General features: G+C 38.1%; 2 protein-coding genes across 2 annotated transcripts; one reads left to right on the top strand and one right to left on the bottom strand.

Moving 5' to 3' along the window:
* The first annotated feature begins 1565 nt into the window (after window positions 1–1565).
* Window positions 1566–10095, top strand: LOC113063255 (ataxin-10-like). The gene is made up of 11 exons (XM_026233512.1): window positions 1566–1716; window positions 2036–2233; window positions 2868–2953; window positions 3028–3124; window positions 3270–3437; window positions 3542–3622; window positions 4372–4525; window positions 4837–4945; window positions 5435–5613; window positions 7720–7783; window positions 8883–10095. The coding sequence occupies exons 1-11, from the start codon at window positions 1586–1588 to the stop codon at window positions 9065–9067; spliced, it is 1452 nt and encodes a 483-aa protein (XP_026089297.1). The 5' UTR covers window positions 1566–1585; the 3' UTR covers window positions 9068–10095.
* Window positions 10096–10405: 310 nt separating this feature from the next.
* Window positions 10406–21732, bottom strand: LOC113063271 (protein Wnt-7b-like). Its single transcript, XM_026233537.1, has 4 exons — window positions 19504–21732; window positions 16708–16934; window positions 14647–14918; window positions 10406–13169 (listed from the first exon to the last, which is right to left on the bottom strand). The coding sequence occupies exons 1-4, from the start codon at window positions 19584–19586 to the stop codon at window positions 12690–12692; spliced, it is 1062 nt and encodes a 353-aa protein (XP_026089322.1). The 5' UTR covers window positions 19587–21732; the 3' UTR covers window positions 10406–12689.
* Window positions 21733–22360: the final 628 nt, after the last annotated feature.

Genomic DNA, 22360 nt, shown 5'->3' with positions numbered 1-22360 from the left:
ATCAGATTTCGGCGCTTGTTATTTATTAAAGGGGAAAAATGGTTTTCAATTAAGGTCTCTTGTTGTTTCATTGTGCAATTAGAAGCAGATTTCCTGTGATCACTGCATTCACATGAAACCAAACAGGGCTTTAATCGCATTAAAATTCTGCTTTTGTAACCGGTTTCAGACAAAAATGTCTGCAACATTTTCTACCCAACTCTCTCAGTAGTTCAACTATTGTAGAATGAGCCTCCTTCTGAAGTGAAACCATGGCAGGATATATTATAATGTGTCTCCTGCAAGTTTGTCATTGTGAAAGCAATACTTCTCTGCTCCCAGCTGCTTCTCATGAGGAAGTATTTCATGAGAACCATATTAGAGTAACACATATCCCAACTTCTATAGTATTTCTGCAAGCGTTTAGCTGCCTTGCAAAGTGATCATTGATTTAGCACATATTTATCTGCTCAATCTGCTCAAGGACACCAGATACATTTGGAGTGGTGGAGCGGAACATTTTCGGCTGGCCCTGTAAGCCATTAAGCACAGTAGATGCTTTCAGTTGGCTTCTGTCTCTCATGATCGACGACTGTTTTAGGGTCTGGTAGCGGCACTACCCCATTTATGTATTAGCAGCGGGCCCACCCTTAACCCGAGGATATATGTCTGATACAAAACCACCTGTAATTATATTCTTCATGCAAAACCAACTTCCTTCAGTGCATTTCCCAGGCCAGAAAAAACACAAGATGAACCGCAAGATGGAAAGCCAGTGACCCAAAATACTCTGGCACTTCTGAGGATTCAAAGGGGAACTCGGGCCTTTTGTTGTTTCAGCTGGAGCACTTGTCCCCACATCTTGTTTATGAAAAAACTGAGAACGATTGATGTCGGAGTCCTTTGAACGTTTGATTCAGATGAATGGGTGTCAGATGGCCTGGCTTATAATGGTCTGGATGATTTCATCCTTGAACGGGGACAACAAGAAAGTTACATCATGCAATAATGTTTAGGCATGATCACAAACATTCGCTCTGTCCTCCTCTCAAGATCAGATTTAATCAATGTAACCTTCACAGAGTGCTTCCCTAGTGTAACATGAGCGATAGCATAAAATCAAAACTCAAAAATAAAGGAATGTGACTTCTGGATTTGTTCAATAATGCCATGGATACTATTGTTCTGTTCCTCAGCAGTGATTGCAATGTATTCATTGGAAGTCATTTTTTCGGCTGTTCCACCTTGACTAACTGTGTGTAATAACTGAAATTAATAATCAGCGAATTGTAGAAATAATCTTGTTTTAATTATAGATTTTAATTACCACGGTAATGACAAAAAGAAAAGAAAATATCTCCGATTTAAGAGGGTCCCTTACAATTAAAAAAGCTAATTTGTTTCTTTCAAATCTATTTAATGTATTTTTAAATAATATTAACAAAAAGAAACAATTACTAGTATCAAATAAAATTTTTATTTTTAAACTATTGGCTTATATTCATTAGAACGCTCTCGTTAATTCAAGTGCACGGGCTTTTATTTTGAAATCCAGTCTAGACGGCTGGCGGAAGTAAAGTCTGTTTATGTGCGCGCGCGAGTGTTGATGGCAGCCTCCAGTGACAGCATGCAGAACATAAACAGCGCGCTCTGGCAGATAGCCACAGAAAAACTTACAAACACACATCTCACAACTTTGAAAACTGTGACGACAGCTTTACGGGATGAGCAGTTCAGGTACTACACATATCCCACTTTACAAAATGAACAGAAATGTGTGTGTTTAAATGCACAGTATGTGCCAGACTCAGCAGAGAGTGTTACAGATTTCAGTACAGGCTAAAATCTGTTTAATGCTAATCTTTAGAGTTTTAATAATCACATGATATAACACGTCTTAGTTTCTATATACTGTGTATTTACCTGCACACGTGAGACGTGAACCAGTTTTCTGACACGTGCATTAATTGCTGAAGAAAATGACAGGATGTATGAACTGCCACACATATTAATCTAATAGAAAATAAACTGACAGTTTGTTTCTGTTTTGTCTCAGAGCCAGTGTTGACAGGGAGGCTCTTGGAAACCTCTTTGCAGCGTTGTCAAAACTTTCTGTGGATGTTGAGCATTTGATTGAGAAGATAGATTCACAAGAAGAAGAAGAAGCATCTCTATGCCTTAAACTCACCGCAGAGTGTTTCAGAGCGCACAGAAATGCCTGTGTGAAGTGCCCTCAAAACCAGTGCTGTCTGAGGTAGTGTCCAGTGTCCAGAAAACATGAGATTACTAATACAAATGCCTCACGTTTGCATTTTTAATTGTAACGTTTAATTTCAAAGTGTCTTAATAAATATGTGAGTATAATATTGAAATTGTAGCAAACTAAATGCCTAAATATGTTATATAATATTGTGGTATCTATAATAATATTTTATGTTCCCTATTTAATGACATCAGAACTCAAACTGCATAAACTGAAGTTTGCATAAAACTTGTGTGATTATTGGCCTGCAAATAACACAGAATCATACATTTTCTTTAGATATAACTTTATTATACATTCCTGTTCTGCATGTACATACTTTGTAGATACTATGCTAATTATAGTAATTGCATTAACTGGGTAATTTCAAGTTTTCATGTAGTTACCATATATTTCCCAGTGCTTTTGTTAGTAATGTAATGTAAATATATGTAAGTGCATGTACTGTAAAAATAAAGTGCAAACACATTTGTTTCTTTTTTATGTCATAACAGTGATTTTTTTTCTCATTTTTTTTAAGTGGTCTCAGACTTAGGGACACTGTTCATAACATTATAATCATAATAACTGTGGCCTGTTGAGCTTTATGAACTTGGAAACAAAAAAAATAATTCTTTCTTCACAGAGATCTAGGCTCTATCAAGCTATCTTTTGAGATTTTGAACAGACTCCTGAAGATTTCATCAGGAGGTTCAAATGAGATTCATGACGGTGGGTTTCGAGTGTTTTAGCTGTATGGAGGGTAATGGGCAGATAAATCAATGTATGACTCTCTGCTTTGGCAGCACTTCGATGTGGGATTCAGTTTCTTGGTAACATTGCTGTTGGAAACCAGCTTTGCAAAGATGACATCTGGGAGCTTGGTTTCCCGCGCATCTTCTGGTGAGTGAATTTATGGTTAGGCATGAATGGTGCATTTCTTATGATGCCAGTCAAAAATGTGTTGGGTCTTCATTTTTTAATATGCCACTGATTTGTAAAGCCCTTCTACTGGGGTGGTTTTCTAACCACTTCTATCTCTTTGAAGGGATCTTTTGGAGCTTGCGGATGAGAAAGCGGTTTCATACACATGTATGGTGATCCACACTTGTCTGGATGAACACAAGACAGAGCAGCTAGTTAAAGACACACAGCAGCTTAAATTGTCCCTGAAGATCATGGACTTGTGCAAGACATTGCCTGATGTGGACTGGACGTAAGTTTTGTGTATGCATTGAAACAAACACAGACACAAAAAAAACATCTGTTATTTAGGGCTATTTTATACCATATTTTGGTTAAATATTACTCGTTTTACAGGGTCTTTATTGTCACACAACACTTCCTCAAGTCGTCAGAGCTTGTAAGGAAGATGTACACCGAAATGACCAATGAGGAAAGGTAAAAACTCTCAATTATTAAATCGGTTGTTGCACAAAGATGAGATGCACTTACGTCTAGGTTAACACTGTACGTCACAATACTGAGTTTCATTTGTTAACATTAACAACGTTATTTAACAGAATCTAACAATGCACAATGTTTTTATAGCATTTATTCATTTTAGGTAATGATAATCTCAATCTCAGTCTGAAAATGTGTATCAGCTAACATTAACAAAGCTTAATAAATGCTGTTAAAATATATTGGTCATTGTTGGTTCATGTTAAATATTGCATTACCTAATGGTTAACAAATGATAACTTATTGTAAAATGTTACCCCAAATTCTAGTCAGCTTCCTAACTAGACAGCATTTTTAAGCATCATTGGCTGTTCCAAATAGTAGGCATTTTTAAATACATTTTTAAATATTCATAGATAAGCCACTGTGGAACTGAGTCCAAGATGGCGGATGGATTCTATTAAATATTAAAATAGTCACATAACATAATAAAATAAACACCGTTGTACTTATGCCTTTCAGTGCATTGTTACCTATCAAAAGTATTCAAATTCAGTAATTCTGTCTAGGCCAAAGAGATTCCACTTTGGTTAGGATGCTTCCTTAAAAGGTAATTCTCTGTGTAGACATTAAGACTGGTGGGAACAGAGCCTGAGCAGTAAAATGGGCCATAAGAGTAAATGGGTCTTTATTATATTGCATGTTTTGATATAGATTATTTTGTGAATGTAATTGTATACCAACAGGCTCACACTGCTGGAGCTGATTTTAGCACAGCTTGGTGTCATTGAGGAGGAGAACTGCTTAATGCCGCTGAGCACAGCTCAGTTCCTGGCTTCCTGCTTCTCTGATCACTGCAGATCTGTTCTCACTCTGAGCTCTGAATCATCAGATGACCAGGTCAGCTTTATCTGCATATTCTACATATATCTTCATATTGCACCTTTTAATGTTAGTATGCAATAGCCATATACAGAATATTGGGGTCATACTGTATCGTGGGTAATAATACTAAAGATTGGAGTAACGGATGCTGAAGATTCAGCTTTGCAAATACAGGAATAGATTGCATTTTATGATGTATTCAAACAATTACAGCCTTGATGAGCATTGACTTCTTTCAAAATCATTTAAAAATTCTCACTGACCTTAAAGCTAGTGTACATTTGATAGAAGATGTTCTAAGCCTGGTATTTGTTGCACATTTGTAGGAGGCTATGGTTGTCATCAGGCTTTTGGACATCCTTTGTGAAATCACCTCTGGCTGCAAGGAGTTCATGGCACTGCAGGATCACTCTGACCTTTTGAGCGCAACAGTCGGTAAAATGTGGCGTAATGCTCTTGCTTTTGTTGGAGATAAAAATACTAATGCATTCTTAATGAGAACACACAAAAACCATAGGAAACCACCAGGTTTTTGTTATGAATTGAAAATGCAAAATATTTGTTTTGGTACAACTGCATAATCAGTCTTGAAAACATTGGGCTGAGCTTGCTATCCCTCATACTGTCTGTATTGCAGAAGATTAACTAAAGTGAAAAATCAATTCGCACACTCCTGTATGCTTTTTCTCAACTATTTAAAACAAAAAGCAGCCAGTTCAGGAGGGTGCAGTATGAAACCGAAACTCTACAGACAGACACAATCTTCATTCTTCTCAGACTCTCCTGTAATCTCCAGCTGTGATGCACACATTAAACATGACAGTTATGCCAGCATGCATTTCTCACTCTCTTTGTCTCTTTTTCTCTTTCTCTCACTCTCATCTTGTATGTATTGTGTAAATTCTCCATCTTTGTCATCTCCAGATCTCTTAAAAGAGGTCCACTTATTGGGCAAAACCAGTAGAAATGTGTTCACCGCAGCACAGGATTTCTCCTTGACAAGGCCAGGGGGCGCCGACACCCATCCTGCCCTCAGTTTCAAAGCTCATCTCGTTCGCCTCATTGGGAACCTATCTCATGGCCACATTGTCAACCAGGACAAGGTATTGCACACACTAGCTCCTAGAAGTTATTGTATGTGCGTTTGTGTGTGTAAATATGAGATTTTGCAGACATGAAGGGTCCAGTCACATTTTAGGGATATGCATAAACGATGTGTTTTAAAAAAAAGACTCTATATATGATATGTCCGATATGTCTTTTGTTGTCTGCATTAAATTAAATTTCCAAATTGATTTAGCATATTTAGGATCTCATGTACATAACTTTTGTGAAAAAAAAATGTTCCATTGATATTCAGCATAACAGATATACCTTTGCAAAAATCAAACAAAATGCTTATTCTGACCTACATATGTATATATACATGTGTGTGTGTGTGTGTGTGTTTACGGACTAAACAATTCTTGCTGACATATTGGTAAAACCTAGTGGTTGGAAGGATAGTGTCAAAGATTTTTTAGTTTCTTTTTTAATAGTCATTCTTTCTTCTAAATATACCTGACAAGATTTTTGGGTAAATCATTGTAAATCAATAAATGTAATGGTAAATGGTAAAATGATATGATATTCAAGACTGGTTGAAAAATATGTAGCTTCGCTTGACTGCACCTTGCTTGAAATTCATCAATAAAAGAGAACTGATTGATGGGTAAGAACAACTGAAATAGTCAGTGGGATTGCCAAAGGAAGGAAGTAGTTAGCAAAATTCTTGGAAATCATCTTTTAGACTTCCTCTCCTGCGATTTCTGTGACGTTTTGGAATGAGAGAGAAATGTGTTGGCAATGAATGACGAAACTAACACCATAGAGTTTGTAGCCAGCACCAGTAATGTACTGATCCACGGACGACACAACCCAGTCGTGGTAAACACATTAACAATGCTGTGGTTTAGAGGCTTTCTCTCTGTCCGTCAACCAAGGCCTGGGCTTTTTTGTTTGTGGAAGCTCCCTCGTTGAAAGCTAATCAGGGGATTAACACATGTAGATAAAGACCCGAGAACCATTCTGAAATTCATGCTTGTATCATCTCATTTCTTCCCCAGATCTTTGCCCACTTTGTTCCCTTTTATTTTCTTTTTAATGAATTCTCTTGTAAGCAGTCTTCTGCGAAGGTGGGATTTTCAGTCTTTCAGGTCCATCCCCTTCAATCAGCACAGAGGATAACCTAGTCCCGGCATTCTTAAATAGGGCCATGGCACACAACTGAGAGGTCAAAGGTCAAAAAACAATAGCAAGTCTCCCCCATCCTCCACCCTCACGTTTTGACCAAAAACCTTGTTCCAACACCTTGAGAGCGCACGGCTCCCATTGCTGCTTTCTAATGGGCTGTTTACTCCAAATGCATTTTTGCATTCCACTGCACTGCTTTTCCATTACTTTTCCGTGTAAACCAGATTGGGTGTACGATAGTTGAGTTAAAATGTGGTCAGCTTTTAAAATCCTGCGTCTCTAGATCACTTCTTAAATTATGGTCAGCTCTACATAAAAACGAAAAACAAAACAGCATCACACAATAGCATTTTTCACACAAAACAAATTAGAGAGGCTACCAACAATTGATTTCAACAGTTTTCTGTTATGTTGCCACTGCAAATAGCTGACTCAAATAAGCATAACCATACATTAAACACAAATTTATAATAAAAATATTAACTTTAAGTGTATTTGTCTACATTTTGAACTACTCTTGTCTTGTCTGTTGTTTTGGATTTTTTTTCCATCTTTACTTTGCTACGAGAAAGTGTCTTGGTGGCAGTACAGAAGTGCTCATGCCTTAAAATGCTGCCTCTGCAGTAGTCCACTACATGTGAGGATAGCCAAACAAAACTAATTCTGTGGCCGAAGCGTATGGTTACATAAGTTTCCCTTCGTTTTATTGCTAGCACTACTTTCTCAATCATAAAAAAAAAAAGGAACCAAAGGGCAACCGCTGTAGCTCTTGGGTTACGATACATACTCAGGGTAATGTACGGTATAGTTAGAGACTGCATGTGACGAAAACCAGCGCAAACTCGTTTGACTGCGCCAAACCAGAGCTCAACCGCATGGACTTTCCTCCATGGAAAGTAATTGTTTTCTGACCAGTCTGGCTCACGATGTCCCTGTTAAAGACCATTTTCCTTGTTTTTTCCATTTGTTTCCTATAGGTAAGAGAACTGGACGGTATAGCTCTCATTCTGGACAACTGCAGCATTGACAGCAACAACCCCTGTATCCTTGGTCATGACTCCATTCACTTGGAGCTTTTGTGGTGTATTTATTAATGGCTTTGTGAAAAACCACCACAATAAATCCTAAGATATTGTTATCTAAAGTGTGTATAGCATTGTAATAGCCCCTTAAATTCCATTAAAAATGGAGGTTTTACCGCAACGTTTGACGCTTGAATGATTGGTGGCTTTTCAGACTAGAAGTCATTAGAGCAAAGCCAGCATCTTGCCCAATGGTTTCATGTCCTTCCACCTAGCAACGTCCCGTGTAGAGAGGTGGAACTGTAGGGCTGACTCATGAACATTTTGTAATCCTCACTCACCAGTCTCCTTGTGTGAAATATCTAGTCATAATAGTTTATGAAGCTAAATGTAGGTATCGCATAAATGAGTAATTTTGTGGTGTTGACAGAAGTCAGTTTTATAGATGTGCAACACTTTCTGGAAAACTTGATTGAAATCCTGGGTGGAAAATCACCACTTGAATAAAATGAAGTGACATTTTGTAATTTTATAGTGTTGACCTGCATCCTGCCAACTCTGTTCCATATGAAACGGTTCATTGATAACACGACAATCTGATGTATTGCAGCTGTGTTTCCAAAGGATCCTTGACTGATGCTGGCACTGTTGTTAAAAGAAACGCTTTCATTCTCTAGTGACCACTGCCGTTGTGTATTAGAGAGAGCAGGGCACAGTGCCAGCTGCTCTTTCACTAGTGGATGAGCCGCTAAGCTGAGCTTGTGTGCTCCCGGACCCTGTTTCCTGACCGTTTCAGGAAGTTGTTGTTGTTGTTGCTTACTGTATAGCATGGCTGCTGGACCTGGTGTTGCTAGCTTTACATCTGGTATGGGCAAAATTTTGGTAAACTGTTATGTAATGTACTGATCTACCAATATATTGTGCATCCACACCCTAAGTATAAACTTGGACAGTGATCAAATTTGCATTCTGATGGATGATAAAATTGGCGAAGTTATGTTGAAAGTAGTTCCTCAAACATATAGAGACCGGAATATTATGGAGACTTTTTGGTGGGATTTTTTGGCATTGAACCAACAAGAACACCCTGACAAACTTTCCTTAATATTTTTTTCCAGTCATAAGCCAGTGGGCTGTGTTTGCCATCCGGAACATCCTGGAACACAACCTAGAGAATCAGAAGCTGATACAAGGTCTTCGGAGACAAGGTGTGGCAGACGACACGATGCTCAGAGAAATGGGCTTCAGAGTGGAAGAAAGGGATGGAAGTCTACTGCTTAGGCCCCTAAAGAAGGACCCATAGTTGATTAAGTAGAGCTGGGAGACCCCACACCCCTTTACCATGCTATATTACACCCTGGAGATGGCTTAAAATGCCCACAACACACTGGGGTCATTAAATATCCAATCAGTAGTTGGCAGCACAAGGGGGTGGTCTGGGCTTTGTGTTCTCCACAGAAGAGGAAATCAATCAGAGGAGCTTATCTGAGAGGACTCATGCTGATGTCTGTGATGCATTTAGTGGTCTTTGATTCCAACCCCCTCCCAAAGTGGGATTCAAATCCTATGAAACAAGGAGAACCGTGTCTTCCTGGCTTTTCAGCCACTAAAGAGACTGGTGGCCAATAGGGAGTAGAGGTTAATCCCTAATTCAGTGCATTTTATAGAGGCCAGACCGCCCCTTGATCTGTATAAGTAAAGTTAGTCTCTGAGTAGCCGCGAGACTCGGATCCTTCTTTCTGAAAGCTGACTAAAGATTTTGTGCTTTTAATCAAGTTTGTTTACAAAGCCATGCAATTTCAACAATTCGCCTATTATTTGAACAAACGTCCCGTGTAGATGGAGATTGCTGTTTGATAGGGCTGTCTATTTAATTTTTTTTTGTGCATTTATTATAATAAAAGTGCATTTATTATAATAAAATAACAATTCGCAATTACCTGTGTGTACGTACCATAATATCCAATTTTGTATTTATTCATTTTTAACCAATAGAGCAATTCCACACTCATTTTTTGTGTGAATCTGTAGCCAGCACAACCACAGATCCCATTACAGGCAACAAGCTTTGACAAACTACACTTACTGAGATCACGTAAAACTGAAAAGTGTTCAGCTAGATCATTTTGAAAATGTATTTTAAAAGTATGCATAACTATTTAAAAGTTTGGGTTGCATTTGAATGCTTTTGGAAGAAGCCTGTCTCTAAGGCTACATTTATTTGATAAAGAACATTAATATGTTGAAATTTTATTGCAATTTAAAGTAACTGCTGTCTATTTTAATATATCTTAAAATGTAATGTATCCCTGTGATAGCAAAGCGGACTTTTCTGCATCATCAGTGTCACTTGATCCTTCAGGAATCATTCTAATATGCTGATTTGGTGCTCAAGAAACATTTATTATCATTATTGTTATTATGAACAGCGAGTTGCTTTAATATTTTTGTGGTAACTGATACATATATTTTTTCAGGATTCTTTGATGAATAGAAAGTTCAAAAGAAATAACAGAATTTGTTACATCAATATTTATATTTTGTATCAATGTAGAAGTCTTTACTATCATATATACAAAATTCTCTTATAATTTAATATAAAGTAGAAAACCTACACCATTAACTTGATACAAAGTAAATACATGTTGATAAATCAAATAATTTAATTTTGATAACGACATTGTTTCTTTACAATAGAATGTATACTCTGCATACTTTCAAAAAACAGTATAAATTGCTCTTTACACATATAACTAGTGTCCCTAGATTCTTGTTGATTGTGATTGTATACAGCCCAGTCGAATATACACAGGGCATTAGAAAAGCAACCAGAAAACAGTTATCAGGTCTTTCTCTCCCTCTGTTTATCCCACACCACTTTTTTGCTCTCTCGGCCATCTGGTTTTGCCCATAGGTTTTTCGTACGTGGATCAGACCAGAAGTATTAGCTTACAAAATCACATCTCACCCCGTCCCATTCTGGAATGAGCTCAGTGGTCCACACATACACCCCCCGTCGCATTAATACCCCTCTGTGGAGGCCTCTGCTCTCCCCGCCACACCCTGTTTTTTCTGCCTCATATTTTTTAATGACAAAATGTTTGTGCGAAACAATCGGGGTTGACTTTTCTCTCAATCCGGGGTATAGTGTTGGGAGCTTACGCGGTTCCGGTACCCAGCAGTTCAGACGGCTAACAAAACAAGTCCAGTTTACTTCTGCTTCGGTGGCTGCCTGCAATGCTTTTCACCCACAGGAAAAAGAGCAGAGGGGCAGAGAGCATACGACGGGTGAATGAATGAGCCAGGTCGGATGCCTATTCAAACCCAGGCGGGAACTGCTCTGTGTCCCTCCGAGATCAGCGTTTCGCAGTATCTACACCCACAACTATGAGCCGCTCGGCGCTTCTGGGAACTTTCCGAGATGTTGATGTGCGTTTAACAACATGGCATCATTTTGCTTAGCAATGAGATGAATTCAAATGACCACAGTTTAACGTATTTGATCCAAATGTTTGATTCATTATTTATCTAGCAATTTTAGTGTAAATCTTTGCCAAAAAAAAGTATAAATACATCCAGGCAACAAAAAGATGAGATGGTTTCATGTCAAACTTGAATTCAGGAAAATAGACATAATTAGACTACATAATTAGACCGGGACAAAAATTATAGACCCGCAATTAAACAATAAAAACATGACAAAGAAAACCGTATCAATAATTACTCTGAATATACCTGACGTAAAGTGCCATATTCTCTACATAAAAAAATATATTTGAACAAATTTATCAGCCATATAACTCGTATAAACAATTTAGATTTGAAAAAACTCAAAATATTTCCAGTGACCTTTCAACCGTTTTTCGACCCATAGCTGTATGGTCCATTGGCTCAGGCGGAATATAACTAGACCCTGTGCACGCCGGAGCAGTGATGTGGAATCCCATGTCTCTGGCATTCGTGGGAATGGTTTGGTCACTCAAGCGGTGGTGGCTCGCATTTCTATTAAGCATGTAAAAGCTCTCTCTCTTTCGTTCCCACACGTTTACACACTCCCGTTTAGAGCATTGCAGCATACATGGCCAAGTCTTTATAGATGACTAAGGAAGCTTCTCTTCTCATAAAAAAGACAAATGGTTTTTCGTTTACTTAAAGCTCACCAGTGCAGCAATTGGCAACGTATTTACCAAAATGATAGTTTCAAGTGTTGGAATGAGTTGACCCTTTTTACTTTATCTGTAAACTGCAAAACGAGCTCTTTTTACATACGCAATATCCAGTACTGTTTTGGGTTGAGTTTTGGAAGCAACAGATCAGTAGCAAATACATTAGAAGTTCATACTTCTGTGTACCGTTATGAGACATCTGAACATATTCAGACTTTTTCTCCAAAGAGAAGGGAAAAAGGTCATGGTTTTCAGTGTTCAAACAGATACAGTGTGGCTGAAGCTTTCCAGCGTTTCCAGAGTTGCAAAATTGCAGCACATTTCTCCTCATGAACTACCATTAGGGCTCAGCTGGTGGGACATTTTACAAGTTCTTCTTGCCTTATTTTGAAAAAGATGACTTTTGTGGGCAGTTCAGACTGTCCAATAGGAGTATTGAGTCAATATGTGGTCCTTAGGACAGGCCCCAGCTGACTTTCTCAAGTCTATGAGAATCTGAGGTTTACAAAAGCCTTGCACTGCATATGTAGCGTCAATATGTTTGCATGAATTCACAAAAAGTCTGTCTGAGGTCAGTGCATTTTCCTCTGAAGTTGCGGCATCTTCATTATTCATCCCAGTCTTCTTCAGCGGGGCTTTCTTGCATAAAGACTGCCTGATGTGCAAACGAAGCCACTTCAATTTCTGTTTAAAAGACTTCCTCTTTCTTTCCATTGGCTTCTCGACTTTCTTTCTTGTCTGTTTAACTCTACCACTCGCTCATTTACAGGTAAACACCTCCGTCTTTTCACTGCAGGTGTTACACTTAACGAAGCAGCACCACTGGAACTTGCAGTTGCACTGCCACACGCGTGTGTACTGATGGGTGTTGTGGCCTCGGCCGCAGCACATCAGGTTGCAGCCGTCCGCGTGAGGAGACGTGTGGTTACACAGCCGCCCTCTCGTTCCTGCGCTCCCCGTGGCAGCGTCCTCCTCACAATAGTTGGGCGAGCGCTCCAAGTAAACCAAGTCTGTGTCGGTGGGCTTTATGTACCCACGGGACTGCTTGAGACGCAGGAAAGACGGTTGCCGAAAACGCGTGGCTCTCACAGCCTCCACCTCGACTGCAGTGGCATAACGCTCCTTAAGGACGTAGCCGATCTCTCGGAATTTCGGCAAAGTCGTCCAACAGGTTTTTGTGGTACATGAGCCGGAGACGCCATGACATTTACATTCCAGCTTCATCCGTTCCTCTAGGACCTGCAACAGTATCGAAAAACTGATTGAAATGATTGTGCTTTGTTTTGGAAATGAAAGGTAATGTATATATCATAGTGCTGGGCATTGATTAAACATGATTAATCACATGCAAAATAAAAGATTCTGTGTGTATAATTATGTGTGTGAACTGTTTTTTATTTATTATGTGTGTGTGTGTGTGTGTATATATATATATATATATATATATACACAAACATGCATGTATATATTTAAGAAAAAAATGTATGTTTATATCTTTAAATATTTATCTATATAATATAAATTATATAAATAATATATATAAATAATATATACACAAGTACACACACACACACATATTACATAAACGTATTTTGGATGCGATAAATTTTTGTGCAGCACTAATATGTTGACTTATAAAAATAAATATATACATTGTTTTATTTGTAATTTTGTGCAGTAATGTAAAATGTAATTATAAAACGTCATAATTATAAATATAATGTAATTTTTTAATTAAAATCTAAAGATTGAGAACTGTTAGCATTTTATATTGCTTTATTACTTAAATTTGTTTAAAATAATCAGACATCAATTGAAAAAGTATTATATTGCTAACATTTTTATACTACATTTTATATTAATTTGCAATGTTTAGACCTTTACTAAAACATCATGCTGTGTGTGTGTGTGTGTGTGTGTGTGTGTGTCTATATATATATATATATATATATATATATATATATATATATATATATATATATATATATATATATATAGTAACAATCACATTTCACATTTTTTTAGATTTCACAATGTGATTCATCTGGTTTTTATTTCCTAGTAGGACTCGCAGAGTCTTTTACAATGGGCATGGCCTCATCAGAGGCCTCTGAAGCTGTGGTGCGAGTGAATTCATGCAGCTGACGGGTAAGGGAAATTCTTGACATTTTATTTCGACTGTTTTCAGCGTTTTGAACCAAAACCCATTATTCAGTACGTCCTGAGCAATGTTTCAATGTGTGATGCCAGATATCTGTCAAAACTGAGAGGAAAAAATATGTTTTAGCCAAATCATACCCTGTAATTTTCTCTACCTTCCTAAGAGCCACATCAAAGAACGAGAGAAATGTCCATAATTCTCAAGTCCCCATTTCTGTATTTGGTTACATTAGAGTTAAAAGCAGAACTATTTGGCTGTTTGATGTGTTACTGATATGTTCAACAGACAGTGGTACGTGATAGTTGACATTTACCCGTTTAGTTAAATGTTAATATTCCCCTTCAATGAGAAGGATTCAGCAGTAATGTTCCTATGTATTTGTTCCTAAGTCTTTAATGACTGTTTAAAAGCAGTTTAAGTCACAATTCATTAAGTAAATCACAAGAAAACATGCTAATTAAAATTTTGTCTATATATATATATATATATATATATGTGTGTGTGTGTGTGTGTGTGTGTATATGTGTAATACACTATACAACTTTTCTTCAATACCTTTCTTCCTGCTTCGTTATTGTGCAGGTTCATTAGTCTCCTTGCGTTTTTTTTAATCTCTCGGGCATCTACAAAGCGTCTGGAGAACTCCACTCCGTATTTGACGTCTGCCGAGCAGCCGCCCCATTTCCAGCCCTCCTCCTGGTCGTGATAGCCCTGTTTTTCTCTGTCACAGCCACAGTGGCTCAGGTTGCCCTGACTGCAGGCTGCTGTCACAGCGTGGGCAACACCTGCTGCCGTGACGGCGTAGGTAAATGCAGCCTCCTTGCTACCTAGGAAGAAGAGAGTAGAACCTCTGAGATGATTTGACACCATTGACATCCCAAAGTTCATGCCATCTTTGTAAGGTTTTCCACTCAACAGTGTAGCATTTACTAGAGGGGTCTCACTTCTAATTCGAAGCAGCAAAAACACACCTGACTGTAATTTTTATCCCTAAGAAATTATAAACTTGTTTGTTTGATTAGTGATGGAACTAAACTCTGCAGGACTAAGCACTCTTGATCTCAAGATTGATGTAAGGAGACTAAACTGACCCCTGCTGGTCAGCCTTTATGAAAAGAGGTTATTAAGAATAGACTGACTGCTACAAAGATGTCTTTACTGTTATCTCTATACTAATGCATTATTAAAAACCAAATGTAAGCATTTCACTTTAAATTAAGAACAAACTGTTGCATTGGTTTTCCAATAGAGAAGAATGAATTGTTCTATGGTGAATGGATTTCTGAATGGTTTAGGTTTGTAGTTGATGGCTTCACGTTGATCTTTTTGTGTAAAACCATTCCAGATATTTTCATTATTTTTCCATTTTTGTGATTGCTCTCTTCATTAGTTATTTATTTGTTATTGTTGTGAAGAGTTGGAACTCTGGTCACCACTTCCCAAGTATCAGTCAGGTCTTGTTCCCAGACTTTAGATTAAGAATAATCATCCAGGTCTGGCAATATTACCGCAGTATTTTAGTATACACTGTTTTCCGTTTACAGTTTAAGCAGGGAATAAATATGAAATTGCTGTTGTTCTCTTTTTTTACAGTTAATATCCCTCATCAAGATATGCTGGCAGTGAATCTTGTAAAGGCAACAGTGGTTACCCTCTCTGTCCTGCGAAATGGAAAAGACCATTAGCGTTGTGGTTTTTCTCATAGCTAAAGTCCAAGTCCTCTAACTGATCATCAGGTTTGACTGAGCACAGGATATTTCCCTTCAGCCAAGAGATCTGAATGCTACAAAGTCTATGTATAATTTGACAAGTAATGCGTGCCTGGAGCTACTTGTGAATCTTAACTACTGTTATTCTAACGGATTTTGTGGGAAAACCCATTGGCCTTTCAGTAAAGTGCACAATGGCTATTAAATAACTTGCAGTTAATCCTAAAATGCCCATTTGAAAATTCAATTTCAAGAATTATGAAATTAGATAAGATTTTCTCTACTGTAGGTTTTAAATCAATTTTAAAGTCAAAACTGGTGCTGAAATTAAGTAAACAGTCTGTAGATTCCATCCATTCCTAGATATTGCATATAAAACTCAACTTTTCTGCTACAGTTATGCAGTACAATGACTTCTCTGTCTCTCACACAAGCAATTTGCACAACAGACCTTAAAAAGCTTCATACACATTAGGACCCACATATAGAACTCGCCACAGCCGAGAAACATACATTTCCTTGAACAGAAGAAATAAGATTATGTTGTGTAGAGCCAACCAACCCCGAAAAGAGTGATTGTTACCAGGACCATTGGATTAAACACAGCCTTGCACCGCACCCTGACCGCAACAAAACATTTCTGACTGAAAGGCAATTTATATGGGAGTGCTATATTAAAAAACCCTCTCCTGGTCGGGGTTCTCACGGAGTCTCTGCTGCCAGTTGTGTGTGCTTGTAATTGTGCAAATGTTTCGTTGAAAGATTTTTTAAAAGGAATTGGGGACAGATTGCGTCCACTTTAACATCTTGTCGTCTCACTTGTTTCGCAGGGCCACACTCTCACGGAAACAAATCGCAGCCAAAGCAACACACACACACACACACTCACGGGGCTGGACCTACTGACCTACTCTCAGCTCTTGCCCAAAGACGGTCCTCTCGCCAAGGGCAGAGCAGTTCCACCGTCCGTAGCGAAACTGATACTGGCACTCGTTGATGCCTAGCTGAGCGCCCTCCCCAATGATGATGATGGCATCTGGGCGGCTCTGGCAGATGGCGCGCTGTCGGGGGGCCAGGCCGGGGATCTTGTTGCAGATGATGTTAGCGCCCAAAGCCACGACTGAAGACAAAGCCCTTTGGAGGAAACCAGATACACTGATGTCAGCAGCTGATGTAGACCAGGTATTCAAGAAATGGGGACAGTTCAGCCGAAAATGGAAATTCTGGCATCATTTACTCACCTCGTGTCATTTCAGACCTGTATAACTAAAAAAATCAATGGGTCCCAATGCTGTTTTGGACCCCATTGACTTCCACTGCATGAACAAAAGCAGTTAGAACTTTATTTGAAAAATATCACAACATGAGAGTGAGTAAATGAAATCTGAAATCTCTTTAGCATTTGTTTTCTTGGTGAGTGGACTGCAGCTATTTAAGATGCTCAGTGTTTTAGAAGAGATATTTATAGTGCTTCTAAAAGGTTTGTATAAACCCTTCAAATATCCCGATGATTTAACTGCATTCTGCCAGACAGTTTCCTCACAGACATTTCCATCTTTTTCAATACACCACAGGAAACATTAAAAGGATTGCCTTTATTATAACGAAAGAATTTAAGAGCATCTCATGACTCATTTAAAACAGAACAACAAACAACACAAAGTTCATGAATCAAGGCTTTTACAGGCAAGCGTGGAACTGAACTTGATTTAAAATGTGAAGGGGGTCCCAAATAATGTCTAAACAGATCAGCAGACAAACCGTAGACTATTCTACAGACAAAAACCACAAACTGTAGAACAATGCGATCACAGAATATATAGTCCAATTATAGTGAAACCACATGCAAATGTGGATTACTCTTGTAAATCAAGCCGTCTGTTCTGCTGTTCTTAAACAAAGTGAACCCCAGTGTTCGTCTATTGACTAAATTTAGAAAACATGATCCAGAAATATATTAAGCTATTTTAATGGATTAAACTATTCATGACACAGTGGGAGATGTTAGTACTAATGATTGCAAGATGAAGACCCATTTTAGAGCAATACAACTAATGTCCTGATAAAAATTTGGAATAAACACATTTGAGCCAAGAAAGAGTGTCCATTCATCGGTCATAATAACAGTTTAGCATTCTTGTTTTTGTAAGACGAATGTTATTTAATAGCATCTGAAAATACAGGGAAACTTTAACAGGCTTTTTAAATAGAATTCAGCAGATTTCTTTGGTCTTCATAAGTCTGGTCTGAAGAAAATCTATGAAGAACATTTTAGGGTTTAAATAGTCTAGAGGCTACCAAATGTAAATGCAAACAAAATGTAAATTTGACAAACTCTAAGGCAAAGCTTTAAGTAATGATGGCCACTTCTGACCAGAATCTATTTAAAGTACATTTATGGTCTACACATACGTTTGAAATTGTGGCTTAGTCATTTCTCCACAGTCTGAACTTTAGTGCAAATAAAAGGTTCACTCTTTTCCAGCCACATCTCACACATCTCACCCTCTGTTCTTTTTCTTTCCAAAGACGGTTTTCCAATTACAAGCGTTTGAGATCAGAACATGATGTTGTAACGAGTAAAACATTATCCTCACGCTCTCACAGCAAATGAATGAAAGGTAATCGAATCAATTTTGACTGAACTGGTTTGTACTGACACGACGAGTTTTGCCTATAACTGGGTGGTATGAATTTTACATAAATGGAAATCTGCTCATTTGAATAATTAATTGCAGTAAGCACTTCACCATAGAAAATACTGATTTGGGAGGTGTTTTGGTGCGTGTACAGTTTAATGGAAAGTTTATAACTATTGTGTAACTAACTGATAAAACCTTTCTTGAACTACTTAAATCTGTTTTTTATCTCAAAATATACTATTAAACGCCGTAATAATGCAGGTGGTAAAGGCAGATGATGACTAAAAACTTCCCTTTTCACCAGCAATGGCTAATAAGCATGCAGTGCACATGTAGTGTTACACAAAAACAAACACCAGTGAAACACAGGACACTTAAAATGCAATAAGCATTAATCCACCATACTGTGCATAACTGTTACCAAAACCAATAAGCACGACTATTTGAGATGATAACATTTATGGGAATTTACCCAATACACTTGGCCATAACTTTTTAATTAACGTCAGCATTTTAAAGTAAGAGAACATGGTATGTTGTGTTAAATGTAGTAGATTTTGTTAGGAGATTTGTATGGTAATTAATACATTTTACTTCTGAAAACCACCATTTTACAGTAAATTACGTTTAGTGTGTTAATTACACTAACAGTTTTTACTGCACCATTTTAAATGGTGAATTGATTATGACACATTATTTTCTTTTTTTATACAGGCCTATTAAAATATATATAAAGTAGTATAATGCAGAACGGCTGCTTATATTATTACGCACAATTCAACATTTGCTTCTTTCTCAAGCATAAAGTGGCTTAAAACATAATTTAAGTGCATGCACGTGCTCGGTCTCATCATGTAAAACAGCAGGTGCACTAAATAATGCCATTTCCAACACGTGTGGAAATAATGATTTGTTTGCACTCTCAAAAAACATTCATATCAACTTTCTAATCTTGCAATAGTGATCTCTTTAATTGAACGTTAATTGCGCTTGACGCCGACAGGATAGCCGGAATAAAGGTCGGAAGAAAAATGAAAGCAGTAACGTTAGATCAAACCTACAGGTAGCTGCCGCTGGTGAGGATGAGGAAGATCTGGGGGTAGTAGACTGACAGCAGTGCACCGCAGGATGAGATGCTGCGCATGGTGACATTGAAGAGAGCGCGTGGAGAAAGCGAACTTCGGAGGTTTAGTCGTGACTTTACGCTGCTGCTCGGTGAGCTGCGGGCGCAGAGACACGGTCCGTCATCTCCTGCGCGAGACAGGCTGATTCAGAGTGTGCTCCCCGCCAAGGGCTGACTGCTGATTTTAGGGATTTTGGGTCTTGTGTCGGTGCTTTGCCATTGGCAGAGGGGGGGACACACCAGTCCGCCCACCTTTACGGGCACGGTTGAGTGACATCTCCGCCTTTTTGTGATGCATTGCGCTCAGTGTCAGAAAGATTGATGAGACATGGACAGAAATCTGATTCGAAACCGCTTCTTTTAATAATAATAATAACAGTGGCACGGTCTGTGGGGAAGACCTCGTTTACTCTTTGTAAGACACAAAAAAAGTGAAAGCCCAGGGTTTATTAAGAGTTCTGCTTTGGCGGACTACAATTCCGTTCAGTAAATGAGGCATGCAGCTTCTCTCATCACTGGAGATGGCAGGCACGGGTCACCAGGGGGTGCGAATTATGAGGGAGTTTGGGGAGGCCTGAGCCCCCTAATTAGGGTTTGAACCTTTTCAGTTGAATTCAAAATTCAAACGTATAAATCTTGTCTTGTTACACAGCATGCATGTATGGGTTAAAAGTGGTCAAAAGTTGGATTACAATTACAAAATCACGCTAAACAGGTGTTATATAGCGAGACAGTACAATAATGTGAATATATATCGTTTTCTCATGTATATCAGTACAGTGTTTTCTTAAAAAAAAAAAAAAAAAAGCATTAAAATATGTTCCTGTCGTTCTGGCGCCAATTCAGATCTGTTGCGCGAGGCGAATCGTACCGACAAGATATTACCTTTAAACCTCGACTCTCCTAAAAAGCAATTTAATATGTTTAGGCTGTATAAAACTAATCAATAATCTGGCAAATTACAGACTGCGCTGGAAAATCCGTTTTAAGATGGTAATGTGGTTTCTAGCTGGTTTTAGATGCTCATTAGCTGGTCATTTGATAGTCGAGCTGGATTGTTGTTGGTCCAAGATTGTTTTACAGCAAAATAAGACATTTTGAAAGTCAGTTAAGTTCAAGCAACTTTATTTTATTTGTGTTCCACAGAACAAAGAACGTCATACCGGTATGGAACTATATAAAGGTAAGTTAAGTGAATTACATTTATATTTTGGGTGAACTTCTTAAATAACTGCTTATAGTGACAATCGCTACTTTAACTTAGTGCCATCGTTTCTTTTATTACATACACTGTACACAGTGCAGCTTTCAACAATCAAGCTTACAACCAGATATTCAGAACTTGAAAACAACCGAAACAAGTTAACCATTAAAAAAAAAAAAAAAAGATTTATAGATTCATTCTGAATGAAAACCGGCTCCCTCTAGCGGCAAAGAGTAAAGGTGCGTTCTACTCTTACAACAGAAAGCCCAATAAGTCGATGTGCATGTAATCATTCATGTGCAAAAAATAAAACAAATTGATAGAGAAGGCATGTACAAACAACAAATGTGTTTGCTTACAATGGAAAACATCAGGTCAAAAGCTGTTGGGAGATAGGGGCTGATTGGTGAAGGAAAGCAAACAGATTAACTGTCTCTTGTAAAGATGCTCTGCAAACCAGAGCTTGTTTGCTCTAAGACCGAGAACGTTGGACAGGATGGAAGGTGGGGAATTAGCTGTGCAATATCATAAGCTTCAAAGGGTGGGTATGTTTATGAGCCTCTGTCTTTGGTTAGCGCAGAGATCAAAGTGCACAGCCTTTTCAGAGTTTCTGCTTCTGTTTGTTTTTGATGGTTGCAGTGGATCTCAGGTTTTGGAAATGGGATGGAAACTCAAACCAGAATGTTATATAGTTTGGTTTTGGATTCGTGTTATATTAATCTGGCCTCCATTACCATTTTGAACGTCACTATGCATTTCAGTCCTGAAATGAACAGTGCTGCTGGGGATCATGATGGTGGACCTTTTTGATGATTTAGAAGACCTTGTTATGTGTGTTTCTTAGGGTGTGTCATCCAGCTTATCCAAACATGGGGCTTGACATGGTGTCGTTCCATGAAGCAAATCTAGCTGTATTTGGGAAAATGGATGTTGGAGATGATGCATTATGAGAATATACCTCCCTTTGGCTATTTATGACTTATGAGTATCACAATTTGCCCCTTGAAACATCCTCTTTCTTCTTTAAATCCTTTCATGATGATGTATTGAGTTCTTTTCTTTTATATATATATATATATATATATATATATATATATATATATATATATATATATATATATGCACAAGTCAGATATAATTGAAATCTCCTATTCGAACCCATGTTCCAGGCCACTTGTAGATAAAGTTCCTATAAAATTCCTAAAAAAAATTTGCAGAAAAATGATGGATGATATTCAAAGAGAATGGAAGGGAGGAACCCAAAGGGAAGAGAAAAAAAACGCCCCATCTGATGCTTATGTTAGTGTTTTTGACCACAGAGCTTTCTAGCCAAAACTGCACTTTAGCTGTGCTTTCATAGTTTGGAAGGTTAAACAATGGAATCTGTTTCTCTTCATTTACTTAATCAAGATTGTAGAGGAAAAGAGGACAAATTTCCTCATCTTGGGGGAATATCATTGTCTCATTGCATTTTGTCAGTGACCCGTTTGCTCGAGAGCCCCTTGAAAATTCCATCTGAGACGGAAAAGACATGTTTGGCACTTTTGTTCTGTAGTACAAGGAATGGAAACTGGACATCAATACACCCCAC

Source organism: Carassius auratus, chromosome 4 (assembly GCF_003368295.1).
Source record: "Carassius auratus strain Wakin chromosome 4, ASM336829v1, whole genome shotgun sequence".
NCBI lineage: Eukaryota > Metazoa > Chordata > Actinopteri > Cypriniformes > Cyprinidae > Carassius > Carassius auratus.
This window is presented reverse-complemented; position numbering and strand designations above follow the sequence as displayed.